The sequence below is a fragment of the Megalopta genalis genome, chromosome 6 (genome assembly GCF_051020955.1).
Source record: "Megalopta genalis isolate 19385.01 chromosome 6, iyMegGena1_principal, whole genome shotgun sequence".
NCBI classification, from domain to species: Eukaryota; Metazoa; Arthropoda; class Insecta; order Hymenoptera; family Halictidae; genus Megalopta; species Megalopta genalis.
In genome coordinates this window covers 17,977,929-17,995,873 of record NC_135018.1, presented here as the reverse complement: position 1 = coordinate 17,995,873, position 17,945 = coordinate 17,977,929, and the positions used below count along the sequence as shown (strand labels likewise).

The 17,945-nt window shown below is 39.4% G+C and overlaps 2 protein-coding genes across 5 annotated transcripts in view; both read left to right on the top strand.

The window, feature by feature from the left end:
• The first annotated feature begins 1,182 nt into the window (after window positions 1-1,182).
• Window positions 1,183-8,408, top strand: LOC117220715 (polycomb protein Sfmbt). Of its 4 annotated transcripts, none has more exons than XM_033470946.2 (10): window positions 1,183-1,239; window positions 1,780-2,045; window positions 2,139-2,373; window positions 2,488-2,687; window positions 2,745-2,963; window positions 3,051-3,315; window positions 3,429-4,165; window positions 4,247-4,502; window positions 4,596-4,945; window positions 5,209-8,408. In XM_033470946.2, exons 1-10 carry the CDS (start codon window positions 1,218-1,220, stop codon window positions 5,536-5,538), a joined length of 2,880 nt encoding a protein of 959 aa, XP_033326837.2. In that variant the 5' UTR covers window positions 1,183-1,217; the 3' UTR covers window positions 5,539-8,408. The 4 variants fall into 4 exon arrangements, with proteins under 4 accessions (XP_033326837.2, XP_033326836.1, XP_033326840.1 ...); XM_033470945.2 differs by having other exon boundaries at window positions 1,203-1,239; window positions 1,756-2,045; XM_033470949.2 differs by lacking the exon at window positions 1,183-1,239 and adding an exon at window positions 1,246-1,388.
• A 940-nt stretch (window positions 8,409-9,348) lies between these two features.
• The window catches only part of crp (transcription factor cropped), a 216,983-nt gene continuing 208,386 nt past the window's right edge, over window positions 9,349-17,945 (top strand). Inside the window, exon 1 of the mRNA XM_076522972.1 lies at window positions 9,349-10,663. Within this exon, the coding sequence (XP_076379087.1) occupies window positions 10,581-10,663 (83 nt within the window). The 5' untranslated portion in view covers window positions 9,349-10,580. The remainder of the gene's footprint in view (window positions 10,664-17,945) is intronic.

The following is a 17,945-nucleotide window of genomic DNA, read 5'->3' as shown; positions in this document are numbered from 1 at the left end:
CCAACATTTTACTGCGCTACCAGCGCCGCACAGATTTTTCAGAAAAAGAACGAGATATGACAGAGAGAGAAACGCAACAACGAAACCGAGCAGCTCTATGACTGTACGAGTATCCACTGACCACGCTTCGAATAAAGATACAGATAAAAGATGCAAATTTTATTCGACGCTACGAATAAATGCAATTAATCATTCGCATACGATTAAATGCTCGTAAAAAAATGCTTTTTTTACGCGAAAACTTGGAAAAAGTTTTTATAGAAGCCATAAGAGCTGTCCTTAAAAAATACGTTCGAATTTAAATTTACGTTCGAATAAAAATAAAATATCTTTTATTCGAATCGATATTTAAATCGTTACTTTATCAAAATAATACCCAACTCTGCTGGTGTAGGTACTAGGGAACTTTTAGTGGCATCGACAAAAACGAATGGTGGACAAAATTCTATATAAGATATCCCAAAATTTTGTTACTCCTTGAAAATGAGGAAGTTCCTGAGGTCCTTTGACGTAACGTTTCCCTTGGCACAAATGCAATCCGCGGCTTTGTTTACGAGTTATTAACGAAAAACAGTGACCAATGAGAGGCGAGAACAGCTGTCGTGAGACGGCCGAGCCAATGAGCGGAACTGGGCTTCGTTCGCTAGAATTTTGTCCATACAAGTCCTTGTTTCAAATCCATGCTTGTACAAATTATTCTAGTACATAATGTATTTTTAATTTCTGTAGAAAGTACAAGTTCACACATTGAAACTTTGAAAGAATTTGAATATATTAAAGGCTGATACACAGATACATACTTTTCATTGACGGCACTGCCATCTATGCTTGTAAACATCACGTTATAGACGAGAGATGAGAGTGCTTGTTTTCGAATTGCATCTCAGGATATAGAATTTAGATAGGCAATTATTATTGTCGGTCCATTTTTGGCGTTCTATAATTCAAATAACAAATACATCATTTTACGTTGAATTGTTTGGCTGCTTGTTAAGATTTGTACTCAATCCTTTTAAGCTCCAAATTTTCATGTAACAACTACGAGATTTTGCGAATTGCGTTTAAAATAATCGTCGTTGTTAATCAATCTTGTTAAATAATACGCTGGGAATTTTGCATATACCGCCGATTTCATTTAATAATGAAAATTCATATCAGATGGCGTAGCAATTTGTATGCCACTTGAATACACAGGAGTTTCCAAGCCCTGCTTTGTCATGGACGTGCAAGCTTCTAATGGTTCGTACTTGTTTTCCTACGCTATGTGATATCTTCGCGCGTTAAATTGCATCGTAATTTATGATCCTGGAATTGAATACTTTACACAGGATATGGTGTATCTGCAAAGAGAAGCATTGCCTCTTGAAAAATGTATCCCAGTGGAAAAGGTTGAATAAATGTTGATTTACAAAGCTTCGGCGTCGCTTCGAGAAATAAATTCTATTAAGTTTCTTTGATACGTTAGATGATACAGGATGGCATATGAATACAATAACATCGATTTGAAAAGTCTTGCGTGGCTTATGCCACGAATTACGTAGATTTCCTAAATGGAATTTTTGCTTCCTGTACGAGGGGCACCTTCATCCAACGAGTGCTTTAATCTTATCGAAACCGATTTATTTCAATAAAGTTATTTTGTTCTGTGCCATACAGACTTTTCTTTTAATTTAACGGTTGCATTGTTCGACGCAACAAATCCTTAACGTGCATAGCCTGATTAAAAGTAACAATGTAATCATTATGTGAATATAGGAATGGATATTTGTATGAATTCAGTGTATGCCTCCATCCCTGGATTACCAGAACTAGGGATGGTATGGATGGGCGATATGATGGTACACGGAGAACCCACTCATGAACTAATGTTGGATCCCCGTCAAGCTGAAAGTCCATTTTTCTCCCATGGCTCGAATCCGTACGAGGACATTAGAAATCATCAAATGGCACCCACTATGGTACGATATTTGCCACCACAATATTCTAACGAATGTTCAGAAGCGGACGAAGCTATGGAAGCTGTCGATGTTCAAGAAATACAACAAGTAAGTCATTTTATTTATTACATTTGATATCATTTATGTTACATTTGTATTTTACATACTGTTCTAATGTTATTTATATTTCTTTTTCAATAGGAGTACGACTCTCAATCCGAAAGGCAAGAAATGACAGATTATTTATCGTTAGAAGATTACATGGGCGATGAAGAAAGGGAGCAAGTTGTAACTAATGCAGCTACACAAACTACTCAGGACAATCGTAATAGAAAAATAAAACCTATAAAACATCCTGGACTTGTTTTAAAAACACCGATTGCTTATCAACCACATACAGATTTAAACTTTATTCCTATTCGTAAAGATGGTATAGGTAAGTTTTGATAGTTTGTTCACTTTTTCACAAATATTTCCAAGTAAGTATTCAAAAACAAATTTTTTTTAAACGTTTCCAAACATTTCTTACAAATCAAATCATTAATTGCAGCTGTGTGTGAAAAATGTGGTGCTATTGGCGTAAAGCATGCATTTTACACAAAAGAACGTAGATTTTGCAGTAGAGCGTGCGCAAGATCTTCAGAACACACTGCTCCCACTGCAGATTCTACGTATAGTCCATCTCATTCTGTAGAACCACCTACATCGGTAAATCCTACATCGCCGAACGAATCAAATACAGTGAAACAAGTAAGTTTTGTTCAAAAGAATATTATGAAAGAGTATCGTAATGATTTTCATTTTTAGACTTTAGTCAATGAAGAAACCGATGTAAACGAACAGATTGAACAAGAAAAAGATAAAGAAAAAGACGAAGGAAAAGAAAAAGTTATATCTGAACCAGTGATGCCAGAAGATTTACCTGTAAGAAGAAAAAGAACCGCCGAAATGGCAGGTTCTTACGATTGGACCCCGCAACTTGTGGAACCTGGATTTTGTGCTGCTCCAGTATCTTGTTTTAAACATGTCAGTTTTCAATGAAACAGGAATAACGGGAGAATAGTATATGACGTTAAATTGTTTTGAAGTCACAATGTTTCTTTCCTGTTTTAGGCTCCTATATCAGAAATATGGGATAATATAACAGTCGGTATGAAAGTTGAAGTTGAGAACACAGATTGCGATGAGGTATGCGAAGCTTTTCCGGATTCTTTTTGGGTCGCTACCGTATTGCGTATATCCGGATACAGAGCTTTATTAAGGTACGAAGGTTTCGGACTTAACGCTGATAAAGATTTCTGGGTATCATTATGCTCGAATGACATTCATCCAGTAGGCTGGTGTGCAACAATTGGAAAGCCATTGATTCCACCTAATAGTAAGTAAATTGAACTGAACATTTATTGACTTCTCGACGAAGCTCGATCAAGGGATTATCTCTGCAAAAACGCTTCAATTGGCAACTATATTAATTGTAATAATTTTTAACAGCGATTGCTAACAAATACAAAGACTGGAAAGATTTTCTAATGAGACGTTTAACCGGTGCAAGAACACTGCCAACTAATTTTTATAATAAAGTTAACGATAGTATGAAGTCGCGCTTCAGATGCGGACTTCATTTGGAGGTAGTAGATAAAAATAGAATCTCCCAGGTAAAAGTAGCAACGATACAGAAGATTGTTGGGAAACGTTTACACGTAAGATACTATGACTCGCCACCCGAAGACAATGGTTTTTGGTGCCACGAAGATTCTCCCCTTATACATCCTGTTGGCTGGGCCAAGAGGGTAGGGCAGACGTTAGATGCGTATCCTGAGTATTTGGATCGTGTCTCGAAATCAAAACTATGCGAAGACGATTCCACAGAAGATCTTTTTTATGTGCCAAAGAACCATCATTTGCACCTCTGTTATACATTCAGGGAAGGAATGAAAATAGAAGCCATTGATCCGCTTAATCTTTCGGCCATATGCGCGGCAACGGTTATGCAAGTTTTAAAGGAAGACTACATAATGATTCGTATAGATAGTTACGACGAGGATGCGAGTGGTGCTGATTGGTTCTGTTATCATTCATGTTCACCTTGTATTTTTCCAATCGGATTTTGTTCACAACATGGTTTACCGCTTACACCACCAAAGGGCTACGATCCTACTACATTCACATGGGATGCATATTTAACAGAGACGAATACTATACCGGCTCCTGTGCAATTATTTAATAGGGTAATCATACAGATTTCGTTATGCACTGACTAAATGGAAGTAAAATGGATGTTTCGCTTTAAACAACGGTTACATTTATAGGAAATACCTCAACACGGTTTTATTGAGGGAATGAGGCTCGAAGCTGCCGATTTGATGGATCCTAGATTAGTTTGCGTTGCTACTATTACTAGGGTGATCGGAAGGTTATTAAGAGTACACTTCGATGGTTGGGAAGACGAGTACGACCAATGGTTAGATTGTCAGAGTCCCGACATTTATCCAGTTGGGTGGTGCGATCTGGTCGATCATAAACTAGAAGGGCCCCGTGTACTCACTAAAAACACTAGTCCTACTGGTAAATAAAAGCAAAAACGTTTGCTATGTATTTCAATTATTTTTCACATTAATGATTCCTTGGTTTTATTTACATTACCATCTGAATACTTAGTAAAATCACCAAGAGGCCTTAAACGTAAAGCTAAGAGAAAGTTGAAGAAAAGCAGCAAAATATCCTGCGCGAAAAACATTCTACCTCGGCACAGCGAACGTATTAGCATGGCTCGTGAACGTGAACGAGAATTAGAGCCAGCTCAAGGGGTAAAGATTGAAAGAGAACGCGACGTGGAAAGCTTACCAGAACAAAGGAATAGAGAACCGGAGCCGGCAGAAGAGCCTGCTGGTCCTGATCAAACATTACCCAGTCCTACCACGGGACAAGGTCAAGCGCTAAATGATACTCAAAGTGAAATACAAAGTCCTCCGCCGCCGAAAGAAAGAACTGCGACATCGTATATCAATGTGAGTAATACCTACGTATTTTATAACCGTAATATACTAAAACGAAGGTAGCTATAAGTACATATACTTTGGCTCAATGTGCAATTAATCTTCTGAATATCTATAATTTTTTTTTTTTTTGTAAGGTTTACCGTGTTACGTTATCATGAAAAATGATAAATATTATTTTCAGAATATACTAATTGATATAAAGTTTTTGACAAGTATACATCAAATTATACTAAAATTCCAGCAATGTATTAGCAACATTAATTGTTTCTTAGGTGACGTCTGCCTCTAGTAAATACATCCCAAGGCTAGCAGATGGTGTTCAGAAAAGTTCTGAGTCTGGTGATTTAGTGCCATCTGAATGGAATGTGTTTGATGTTGCACAATTCCTTCGTGTTAATGATTGTGCAACATATTGCGATAATTTTAGTAAACGTAAAATAGATGGGAAAACTTTGTTGACGCTCACTAAGGACCAAATAATAGACCTGACAGGTTTCAAAGTTGGGCCTTCCTTAAAAATATATGATCTTATTCAGCAATTAAAAATCAAAGTGAATCCAGCTCAGGAAAGATTGAAATTAGGAATGAAAAAATTATTATAACAAAGCTAGTATGTAGTTAATACGCTGAATAAGTTCCATCATTGCATAGAAATAAACATGGATTTACAGGTAAGGCAGGTAGATTCAAGTAACATGAAATTCGCGTTCAATGATGGTCATGTACACATCGTTTGTTATATGCTTTATTAATATACTAATATATGTATGTATAGACGTATAAAAAAAGAAAGAGAAAGTTAAAGATGAAGGTATTGTATTACGAGTCGAGATATAACAGCATTAATTTAAACACAAAAGGATTATTTCGTTTTGGGGGACAATAAGAGAAATTACAAGATATAATTGAATTGTTCCTCGGAAAATCTGATTTTAACGACTCAATTTTTATTCCTTTTTAAACAACAGTAGTATAAGAACAATAATAAGAGATTATAATGGTCATTAGTAACCTGAAATGATTAAATGATGAGGATATAATTACAAGAACTACCAATAACGAATACAAACCGAGAGCTTCTTAAAATCAGACTTTGCATGAAATCGGAACAAATGTTTCTAAAAAACTTGATTTTGTCAATTCATTGAAACAGTATTTAATTGGATTATTTTTTAATAAATATCTTTGGATTGGATTATCTTTTAATAAACATCTTAATAATGGGTGCTTGTATTTATTGATACATTACACGACATATATTATAATCATGATAAACGTATTAAAAAAATAATAAAAGAATTATTTTAATACTTTATACTGAATAGGCACATTCCAGAACGAATTGATCCGAATTAATTTGTAATATCACACGTATTGTACAATGCTAATATTCAGAAAAGTGAGCAATCAAAATTGACTACACAGTGATCGAAGGTATTAATGGAACTGCTTGCATACATGAACCATTTATACATTTTCATAAATGTCAATATGAGAGACGAATTCCGTTATTCGCTTCAAACATTTCTTCGGAGAGCCGATATTTGTAAATCCATGCTTTCATGTTGCACGAAATTGTCTGCAGATGCATGAACCACGTTTGAAAATTGACTAATGTATATTTAACAACCTTCTTTTTTCTTAAGGAAACTGGAATTAAAAGCATGTAATTTAAAACCGAAAATCGAGGGAGTAAATCGACAAACAGTTATTAAAATAGAAAGTAAAAATATAGTAAAGTACAAACTATCTCTTGGATATCGATTCATTACAGTTCTAATCACGTTTGCCTTAATGATGCAATTCACGATATTAAAATAGTTTTATATGTTTTAATAAATTTGTTGATTTACTCTCTGCTACAAAGAACCAGTACACTCATGTACATAATTAAAGAAAACAAAGTAGTCGATTTTTAATCTTGTAAATATAGCATTTAACACAATATTAGGTATAGTTAATTTTTTTTTTGAAGTAAAAGAAAACTGATGGGAACGTCATTACAATGTACAAGAAAGATAACTGTTAGAAAGTGGTTGATGCATTTGCATATCAGTTATTGTATCTATATCTAGCTTTATAACACTTACAATAAATCAAACCAGTCGGACAGTGTCTAAGACTAATTCGTCTTAGGCTGTTTAAATACCTACTATTTTTAGTATGACGGAGTCACGTGGTTACTCTTCTTATTTATTCAATGTTTTGGAATCTCAATAGGTACTAATTTGTACCTTACATTTTTTAGTAATTAGTTTTTAGAACGTAGGATGCAAAAGATTCGATCAGGAATCTATGTATATTTTATCGAGCCATTCATATCAGATTTCTTTTTGTACAATGAAACATCTCCTTCGATTCGCATTGGTACGCAGTTTCACGCAAACAGTCTATGAAATTTGTTAATTCGGGGAATATTAGATAACTGTAACTACTGATCCACAAGAAAAAAATAGCAACCTTTATTAATCCATTAGTGTGTACAAATTGGGAGGCATTATAAATAGTATTACAGTTACAAATTTAAAAAGAATATTTGCATTTTGCTTTAGGAACCCTAATCGCAAACTATCAGTACAAAAAAAATATACAATGTCAATGTCATAAATATGATGCAGATTATAGCAAATTTTTACATGTTACTCGATTAAGTTTTAGATTTAAAATGGGATAACGTCCAATCTAAAACTCATTTATACAGATTTAATTTTCATGATTAAAAAAACAAAGTTAATTCTATGTATCTGATTATAAGTTGTAATATCTACGCGTTTGCCCGAGTCTCTACATAAATTACCGGATGTTTCTATAAGATGGAATAACTATGTTTGCAATTTTCTTTAAATCGAATATTATTGTAAAATATTCATCGGCCATTTTACACGAAGTTACTGACAAGAATCATTTATTGTTTCACATTTATATAAATATAGCTCATTCGTTCGCATTAAGCACAAATGAAATTTATACTTCTATTTTCGCAAATCCATTGTTTAGATTTCCACTAGGTTTTCCGGATTAATGAATAACGAACAGAGATACATGTACCTATATGTTGTTTCCGGTTTGCTTAACTGCATTTAAGACGTATTCATAGTTTTCCCTTCTAAACGTTTAATTATGCTACTTTCGTACATTGAACAATGTAATATATTATCCATCTAAAGAAATGCCGCAAACAGTAACTATGAATACAGTCTCCAAATATTATTTTTTAGCCTGTCACTATATTGAAATAAACGAAATGCTACTGTGCCGTTGATGATCACAACAGTATTTATCTATAACGATAAGTTTAAAAGGAAAAACAACTCTTTTTTTCCTCTCTTTTTATTTGTAAGTTTGTCACACATCATATATTTGTTTTATAGAAGTAAAGAGAGAATGATTAAAAAAATAAATGTTTTTTCACATACATTGTAAAAAAAAAAATGCAAATAATGATGGAAGTACATTGTTTATAGTAAATCAACCGAGTGTATTTCAGTTGCCGTTCCGTTCATTTCACCGAGTACCACAATCGACGGACAGATGGCATCAACTGCAAGATTTTCTACAATTTATTGATTCAAGCAAGGAAAGTTACTCATGAACGTACACGAGCAAAATTTTTTTAATCGTTGATAGGTGTAAGAAGATGGAATTCAATTTCGATAGATCGCAGCTACTATTCGAGGATACTTTTGAAAGCTGAAACGTCTTAAGTCTATACAGAACAAACAAACCATTACGAGAAAAAAAACTACAACAAACAAATTGGCGTGGAATAGCTAGATCGATAGACGTTACAACAAAAATTTTCATATTTCTTTTAGTAACCATATTATCGTGCAAAGAGCGCCGCATAGACCGCAAAGCTAGAGAATCAAAAACCATGCGATGTCTGAGCGAACATAATGAATTAGGATCGCTCGGAATCGTTCGCATAACAAATAGTTCACGCTTTATTTGAGAATCGAAACAAATAGATATTGCTCGAAGAAAGAGTTCGATGGAACGAGCAATAAACGGGACACGAACGAATTTTCAGCATTCCGAATCGCTTGCCTTCTGTGTCACGTTGGTACCTTTCTGCCATTCATTTTGTGACGCATTTGTGTTGGAATATGCGCGACAGACAGACTAGTTAAGATGTGCATATCCTACGCGCAGGGAAGCAACGAATTTTTATTGTGAACTTTCGTGTCGTGTAACATTGCGCGGAGAGCTCGATGAAGGACCAGGATAGAAGTCTCGCGTGTATGTGCGCGCCGATGCCGCGCGGTCATAGACATACAGATGGTCGGCTTGCTCGATGTGTGGGTTTAGACTCGCGCAGGTGGGGGAAGTGAGGAGACTGGCGTATTCCATGGGCGGGGCCTCTGCCAGCTGGCAGATGTTTCCCGCGCGGCCGCACCATTCCTCTAGCGTAAACCTACGCGACGCGAAAGTAGTTCCCCGAAACGCGTTAAATATTTCTAACAATAGTTCGCCAAGGAGGCGGCTCGGTATATCGGTGAATCCGATAGAAAGCGACGGACAACCTGCGCGCAACTACCTGCAGAAAATTGCGAAAACTCGATGTGAAAGCGAAGATGAGCTGGTGCGGGATTGGTCCAAAGAGAGTCGTTGTCCAGGGCAGAGTACCGCGTATCGTTCACCCTAACCGCGTACATTAAACTTTCCGCGAGTGTCGAGAGAATGTTTCTCGACCGTTCGTCAACGTGAATCTTTGCGTACGTCACAAACCCGTGTGCCCGCGAGAGGATTCACGTCGCAGTTCCTTCTCTTCAACCAATAGAAAACTGATGCTACGCGATTCATCGTACGCGATCGTACACGCATATTCGTATCCTGCCGTCGTGTGGTGCGGGAGTGTTATTTCCATCGATAAAGAGTGCCGGACGATAACGTGTAGTATGTGCCGCCACGTGATGGTCCCGTCGCCATGTGTACGTGAACCAATATTCCCCGTGACAACAAAATTCATTGGACGATTCGTTTCGGACGTGTAGCCTTACCAGCACGGTGCAGAATTATATAAACATAACCGAGCATTTTGCCGAGAGAATCCACGCGATCGTTCCGTTTAAGTAAACGTTTGCATCGAAGGATATCGCGTTCAGGATAAAATAGAACTCTTGGCTGGCCGCGTCGGTCCTATCGTCGACGCAAAATCGATAAACGAAGTAAATAAATTGTGTTTCGAATCGGGCAAATCGTTCGAGGAGAAGTTGGACTGGAGAGTGAAGGGTGTCGCGTGGAAGAGTAGTGATTCGGGAGGGGGCGCCTGGCGAACCCCCAGATTATGACAGCCCTGAAGCCGGCGGCGGAGTGATTCGCGGTACGCTGTGGGGGCCCTCAGCTGTTTCCCGCCAAAGATCGCCATTACAAAACGCGTTCGGGCGTTGTGTGTGCGCCGCGCGGAGTGGCTGTCCCGTGGACGAATCTCGGTGCGTGCCATCATCGCGGTCGAAAAAAAGAAAACGAAAATATTTAATCAGGAGTTTCCGTCGAGTATCCGCGTCGCAAAACGGCGTGAGGTGTGCGCGTTGTTTTCCGGTGGAGTGTGTGAAAAGCTCGTCGTCTTGTTCGCTGCCGCGACGACGGCTGCCGAGACGTGGGATCGCGCGGCGGGATTCTTAGTGCTACGGACCATCGAGATATGTCAGTGTTTGGTTGTGAGGATCGTATTTTGCTCGAAGAAATTGTCGAAGCCGCCGAGGAGCAGGAAACGAATTTGTGCGGGTAAGTCGTTCGCCTTTTTTCTCGCGACAGCGAGAAAGAAATTTGCTCGCGGTCGCGACACGACGGCGGCGGATATAGTTCGCGTACGTCGGCGGACGGGAAATCCGTTCGCAAGTTGCATACGCGGTACCGAGTTCGCGAGCACGTCAGCGTACAATGTATAGAACCAGCACGGCGGATCGCCGTGCCACGTCATTTGTGACTTCAAATATGTACATACGTATACTCGGCGCGTATAAGTATATAGCATAACGCGAGGAACGCGGACTCTTGCCGCCGTGACGGTACGAATTCGTCGGCGAAGGAAGGCGTGCTCGCCCCCCTTATCGAGTCACGTTGATTACGAGCGTATCAACGTTCATCTCTTCTTCTTCTTCTTCTTATTCTCTTTCTTTGCGTTACCTCGTCGAATCGACACAATCGTAGTCTCGACTGTAGTCGGTAACCGTCGCGCCGCAGTTGCTATTAAAGTTATCGTTATTGAACCCGTCGCCGCGATTCCCCCCTTCTAATCGTGACGTGAGCGTAAAAACGTGCGCACATACGCAAACAAAATCTAGTTTACCCTCAATAGCCAGCTGTCGTGATGCCGGCCGGCCGGCAGGCAGGCACCGCCGAACGCGACCGGCCGGCACAATAGCCTTCGTCTCTTTCATTTTATATGTCGCGATACCGCGGCACTCCTTCGTTCGAGCCGGTTCGAATTTTCTTCGTTTCCAATTTATTTTCGAACCTCTCGCATCGCCTCGTCGCGGTTTTTCTATTTTTACGCGACCAAACGATGCTCGTGCGCCGACTTGAATCGACTCGTAGACACCATGCGTTCACGCCCAAACAAGCATGGCGCGAGAGCGAAACTGGTCGAAGTAGTATATGCACTGTCGCTTCGAAGTGTACGGGCGATCGTAATTTTCTCGGTGTCCGTCGTACGTGAAATATGAATTATCGTCGTTAAACTTGTCGACAAATCCTTTTAGCAGTGTTTTACAATCGATAAGTTTGTTTTATTAAAGTATGTACTTTAATTGTTCGGCAAATATAGATTGCGAATACAGTGAAAAACGAGATATGCCCGATACGAAAGAAAATGTAATTAGTTTTAAGCTATTTCTGTTCAGACATGATACGTGGAAAGCTGGTTGTACATATATATTACATACGTGTATGTACCGAATTTGAATATTGTGCTTCAGTTTATCATTTTTGAAGTTCTCTTTATACAAATTCGATTTATTACCAATTATCTATTTCTTTTTTTTTGCGGTTTTGCAGTACTTCGCCTAATTTTGGACAACAGATTTTTTTTTCAACAAAACGTTTCGAAATCAAGAATAATTCCGCGGTGATATTTGACCGGTTTTCTGTACATATTATATATTATACAGTGGTCGTTGAAATTGTGGTTTTATACTTTAAAAGTAAATATATTTTTCGATCCCGTCGTAAAAATTCGGGCGTGGGAAATTCAATAAACATTTTACATAAAGTCGCTTCATCGGTTTCTATCGATATTCCTCGGTTAGATATTTTCGGATCGAAGAATTTCTATGGTAAACGGCATCGCGGCGTCTAGAATATATCATACCGGTTTTCTGCGAGGACTCCGCCGGTAAACGGTCTCTCGGCCGAGCACCCGTGGTCGCGATTAATCGTTTCTCGGAATGTTATCTGCAAGTTGTCTAAGTCTAAATAGGCTTGGAATGCATGCACGACGCTCTCTCGGTTTGTATCTCTCGGCTCTGTACACTGGTTTCGTTGGTTTCCCTCGCGACCAAGCGCCGCACCGGGCTGCTGTATCACGGTCACGATACGATTGAAATCGCTCCGAGGAAAAAGTACACACCGGGTCTCCGCAGCATCGAGAACAAATCCGTGCGCATACACTGCCCAATGCTCCGTTTCCATGTCGCTACCTTTCTCGTTTTTCTTAACACTGAACCCGCCGAGCAGTAATACTAACTGGCCATGTACTGCTTCGCAAAAGTGAGAAGACCGAATTTATTTGGAATTTGAAAGGTTTGGAAATTGTAAAGACCTGCACCGATAATATATATAATAATAATAATATTAATAATGATAAATTAATAAATATAAATAAATTAATAATATAATAATAATATATAATATTCAAGCGAAAGAGTCTCGGAACTTTGAAATAATACTAATAACTTTTAATAACTTTTATAACTTTTTAATAATAATAATATATAATATTCCACGAAAGAGTCTCGGAACTTTGCAGGATTGCAAAATAAGAAAGCGATCACTTCGACCGCGATAGGTTTAGCGTTAATAAACCATAACGACCGTTTTCTCGACTTTTATCCCGAATTTTCAATCCATTCACGTGCTACACGAATTTACAAATACAGAATCTAAAAGGTGTACTCCCAATTTGCGTAACAGTGCAACGCACCGATTATATTCTATCGAACCGATTCTGTTGCATCAGAACGTAGCAAGTGTATCAATACGAACCGTGCATTAGTTACGATCTGCTAAGTGCACGCTGACGCACATGTAAACAAATATTAAGGATCGATATTGACATCTAAAAATAGACTTCCAACGTACTTGTAGATAAACCGATATAATATAAGTACACATTGTAGCGTGTATCGATCACCGTGCCCGTAAAATGTTAGAAAATAGTTACGTCTCTCTTGATTCGATCCCATTCGTCGGTTGCATAGAATCTTTCGTTTAACACGTTGAATGCCACGGGGGTCACCGGTGACCGATACTTGAGTACTATGCCGTCCGCAGATCTTAGATACGATTCTTTTATTCGACGCCGGCATAATAGCTTGGAAATTTTAAATTTTAACAGAAATTTCGAAGATCAAATCCTGTTTATCCTTTAGGCTTGTTAACAAGCTAACAGCCAGAGTTCTGTTTCATCTGACTGGATTTGTGAGACGAAATATTTAGGAAACCCAATATCTCGTTGGATGACGTTGACTAGATCGTAAACCATTTTTCTCGCTAAATATATTGTTACGGCGACTTGTCCAAATCCAAGTCAGGTTAAACTGTTATTTTCGCCGTACGATGGGTGTTACGATTCTCTTGTTTCAGCCCTTAACACGTTGAATGCCACGGGGGTCACCGGTGACCCGGCACTTGAATACTATGCCGTCCGCAGATCTTAGATACGATTCTTTTGTTCGACGCCGGCATAATAGCTTGGAAATTTTAGATTTTAATAAAAATTTCGAAGATGGCGGTGATATAAATTCCTAAAATTAAGATAAGTCGTCCAAGAATTTTCGTACTTAATTCTTAGTTAAATAAGCACGATGCTATAGTTAGTTCGCTGCCTTTCAACACCCAAGAAATATAGTTCAAATGTTATTTCAGTTTTTTAAAATGGCACCAAAGTGGTAACACCGGCATACAACGGATAGTTTTTGCATGGCACCAGCGTGGTGCCACCGGACGGCATAGTGTTGACTTAGCGGTGACGTCATGGGGGCCACCGGTGACCGGCGCGCCCAAATTGATAGAAATATATATAATTTCAAACGAATGTCAATATCTAAAATTTTGTACCATTACCATCGTCGATTCAAACAGCGACCCCTGTCGCAATTAACATGCCAAACATGGTTATACACTGTAACTTATCTATCGCAGATAATATTTCGACATTATATGTATCGCATAAAAAGAAAATTCATCGTGGCGCCGCGGACAATTTCTGTAAAACCGGCGTGGCGTTCAACGTGTTAACCAGCATAATTATCGAACTCGGATCGACTAGGCGAGCTGGCGGGATTCGTTAGAGAATCGTCGGTTCGTTTTATTTTCCGTTTGGTTTTCGCGCTCGATTCTCAGAATCGGTTGTAGCTTTTGTTTACATTGGAAGCGAACGGTGCGGCGCGGCGGCACCTCAAGAGGCGGCTTCGGTTGGCAGGCCTGCCTCGCGGCTGCGAACGAGCCTAGACGACGCGCGAGGCCTGGTGAAAATAAAAAGGAACAGAAACAAAAGGACGAGAGCTGCAAGTTCCTTTGTGTACGGCCGAGTGACCGACAAGACCTGGGTATACTATGCGCGTTACGTAAAGCCTCGTTTGTTGCACAATAATGGATTTCTATAAATAACCAAACGCACGCCGCTTCGCCGCCGCGACTTCTTGTTTACATACGCTCATCACCTCTGCATTATGTTCACTCGCGTAGAGCTTCGATTTATCTTGTACGCGAACTGCAGCCGCGCTCTCCACCAGCGGCCGCCGCGCCGATTCTAACGAGGAAAAGACCCTAATTCTCCGACTTCGACTTTAACGAGCGTTTAATAAGACCGAATAATTCTGCTGCGGATTCTAAAGCATTCGCGATAGAGATCGGTCGATCGAAATACGAAACTGTAAAAACATTCTGCAGCTTATTCGAATAAACAAAGGAAGAGTGCGTCTCGCGATCGATGCAGAAAGCTTTTATTTCGCATAATAAAAGTCCGCGAGAAAAATGTGTAATTCTAAATTTGATCGTTATATTTATTATTTATTTAAAAAAATTATTATATTATTATTATATTATTATTATTATTATATTATTATTATATTATTATATTATATTTATTATTTATTTAAAAAAAAGGAAAAAACTCCGGCAAATGCGACTGCGTGGCTGGCGAAGAATTTCGGAATTACTTTCGCCGCACGTGCGCCGGAAGGCGTGCGCGTATGAAATTCGCAATTGATTCATACGTTGCTACAGTGGTCCCTCGTGTGCGGTTTATTATCAACGTTACGACGTAGTTTCCGATGTTGATCCGATCGCTGGACGTACACACGCGATATCGTACACCACACCCCTCGGGGAAAATTGTCGCGGTTATGGTGTAAGACGCAAGGAACGGTGAACAGAGTACGCTGCTGTGCATGCATGAACCATACATATAGCGTAAACGGACTTGTCTTGCTTTACTTCGCTTTGCCGCGCCGCGCCGCACCGCCGCCGCCGCCGCCGCCGCGGCTTGAATGAAACGGTCGTTGATTCGGCAATATGGAAACGTATCTACATACGAATGATTTTATAGTCAATAAAGTTCTCGTTGGAGGTATCGAGCGTAAATGATTGCATTAATGCACGCGGCATACCTAACCGTTTGTTCTGCACGTTTCTTTTGCGCCCGGTAATCCGAGTAATTGATCAACCTGTAAATTTACGTGAGAGAACTACGTAAAGAAACGGACCGCCGTCCGTTAATATTATTCGATTAGAACAGAAAAAGGAAAGAGACGCCACAGGCTAATTGGGTCAAGCATGGCGCGCACTGGTATTCGTTTGAGCCGTTTATTTTGAAAGTGGCATAAGTCACTTTGTTTTTAAGTCGATATATTTAAGGGTTTGCGTTTTAACACGTTTCAAAATATGGATGCTAACTTTCGAGACGATTTACTTGTATTTGTTATCTCAGGATACTGATATTTTTGTCGGTATAAATAATTTCGTATAAACATTAAAAAATCACCGCTTTTCATTACGGTTAAGGGACTTGTACCATTTTCGAAATAAACGGCTCATTTTTCGCGCGACGAGTCAGGATTCGCGATTTTAACACGTTGAGAGCCGCGTCGGTCATATATATATACACGACACTGTATTTTATATTATATATATTATATTATATTATATTATATTATATTATATTATATTATATTATATTATATTATATATATATACTGCGATATGATTACAATATGTTCGAACGAACTGAATTTGATTAGGATATTTCGGATACGAGAGAGTTCCAATGTCATCCATCGTGATAAATTTTAACTTTCTAGTTTTCGTTTAATTAACCAAATTGCGCTGAACGTGTTAATTATATTCTTCGTATACATATTTAACTGAATTGAAATTCTCCGGGTCGATGTTTCTCAAAGGATCGCAGATGTTTCGTCGCAGCAATTTCTTAAAAGACGCGCGCGCTAATGAATGAAGAATCCTCGCGTTATCGACACTAAAAATTTTTCACCAATTTTGAAAATTCATTTTCATTGCAATATGTTCGAGCGAACTGAATTTGACTAGGATATTTCGGATACGAGAGAGTTCCAATGTCATCCACCGTGATAAATTTTAACTTTCTAGTTTTCGTTCAATTAACCAAATTGCTTTGACTCTGAGGGAATTTTGGCGGTAGATCGTCGACGCTGAACGTGTTAATTGTATTCTTCGTACACATATCTAGCCGAATTGAAATTCTCCGGGTCGGTGTTTCTCAAAGGATCGCAGATGCTTCGACGCAGCAGTTTCTTAAGAGACGCGATCGATATCCGCGGAATGCTCGCGTTATCGTAACAGTCGGAATTACAGGGACACTCGTTGCGAGATAGAACATCTGATACGTGTTTATCCGGTTGATTGCGCGACCCTATGTCGCCTATCAGCTGATTAAACGTTCGCCTATTATATAATCGGCGCGCGACTGATTCACGGCACCGCTAACGATCGCGATCAATATTTCCCGTCAATCACGTTTTGCCGATGAAAATTCGAAACGGCCCCGCTTATCGGATTCTCGCATCGCGAAACATTTCTGTTCGATCGAACGATTGCGAGGCGCATTCTTTGATCATTGGGAACACGCCGGGACCACCGCGGCTCTATTCCGTGCAACGGAATCGATCTGTTGCATCAAGTTTTGTAATAAAGGTGCAATACGTATAGTCGTAAGCGCCAGGACCGTCCAGTCGCGCTCGCAGGCCTTGGACCATCCTTTCCTGTTCCTCTAATTATATCTGTTCGTACAGTCGGTCTCGAAGATTTTTCAAGGCTCGAGAATTTTTTAACCGGCCCCCCCTGTCCCGTGCACGAACTCGGATTGATAAAAAGAGGACGACGAATCGGCTTCGCGGCGAATACAATTACCGTCGCCCGATGCTCTATCGATTTTTTTTCGATATTTACGTCGTCGTCCTCGTCGTCACTGTCCCTTCGCCGATGCGTGGATTCCGCATGCCGCGGTATGGTTATTATCAGCGCATCGTTTGCCAACCGTTGAAAAGAGAATCCCGCCCCGAGACTTTGCCTGTTGTGTTTGCACGACTTAATAAATCGGTCGAATCGATCCCGACCACGGTCAACGTTGATCGCGTCGCATTAATCTCTTTGTACATACATACATACGTGCATGCATGCATATATCGTGACTACAATCGTAGAGTAGAGTGTGTCTCCGAGCATATGGACACTTGTTCGGAACAGTCGGTGCAACTCGAACAGCTGAACGAGTGGCGGAAAAAGAAGGACAACGTTTCGAGTTTCGGCA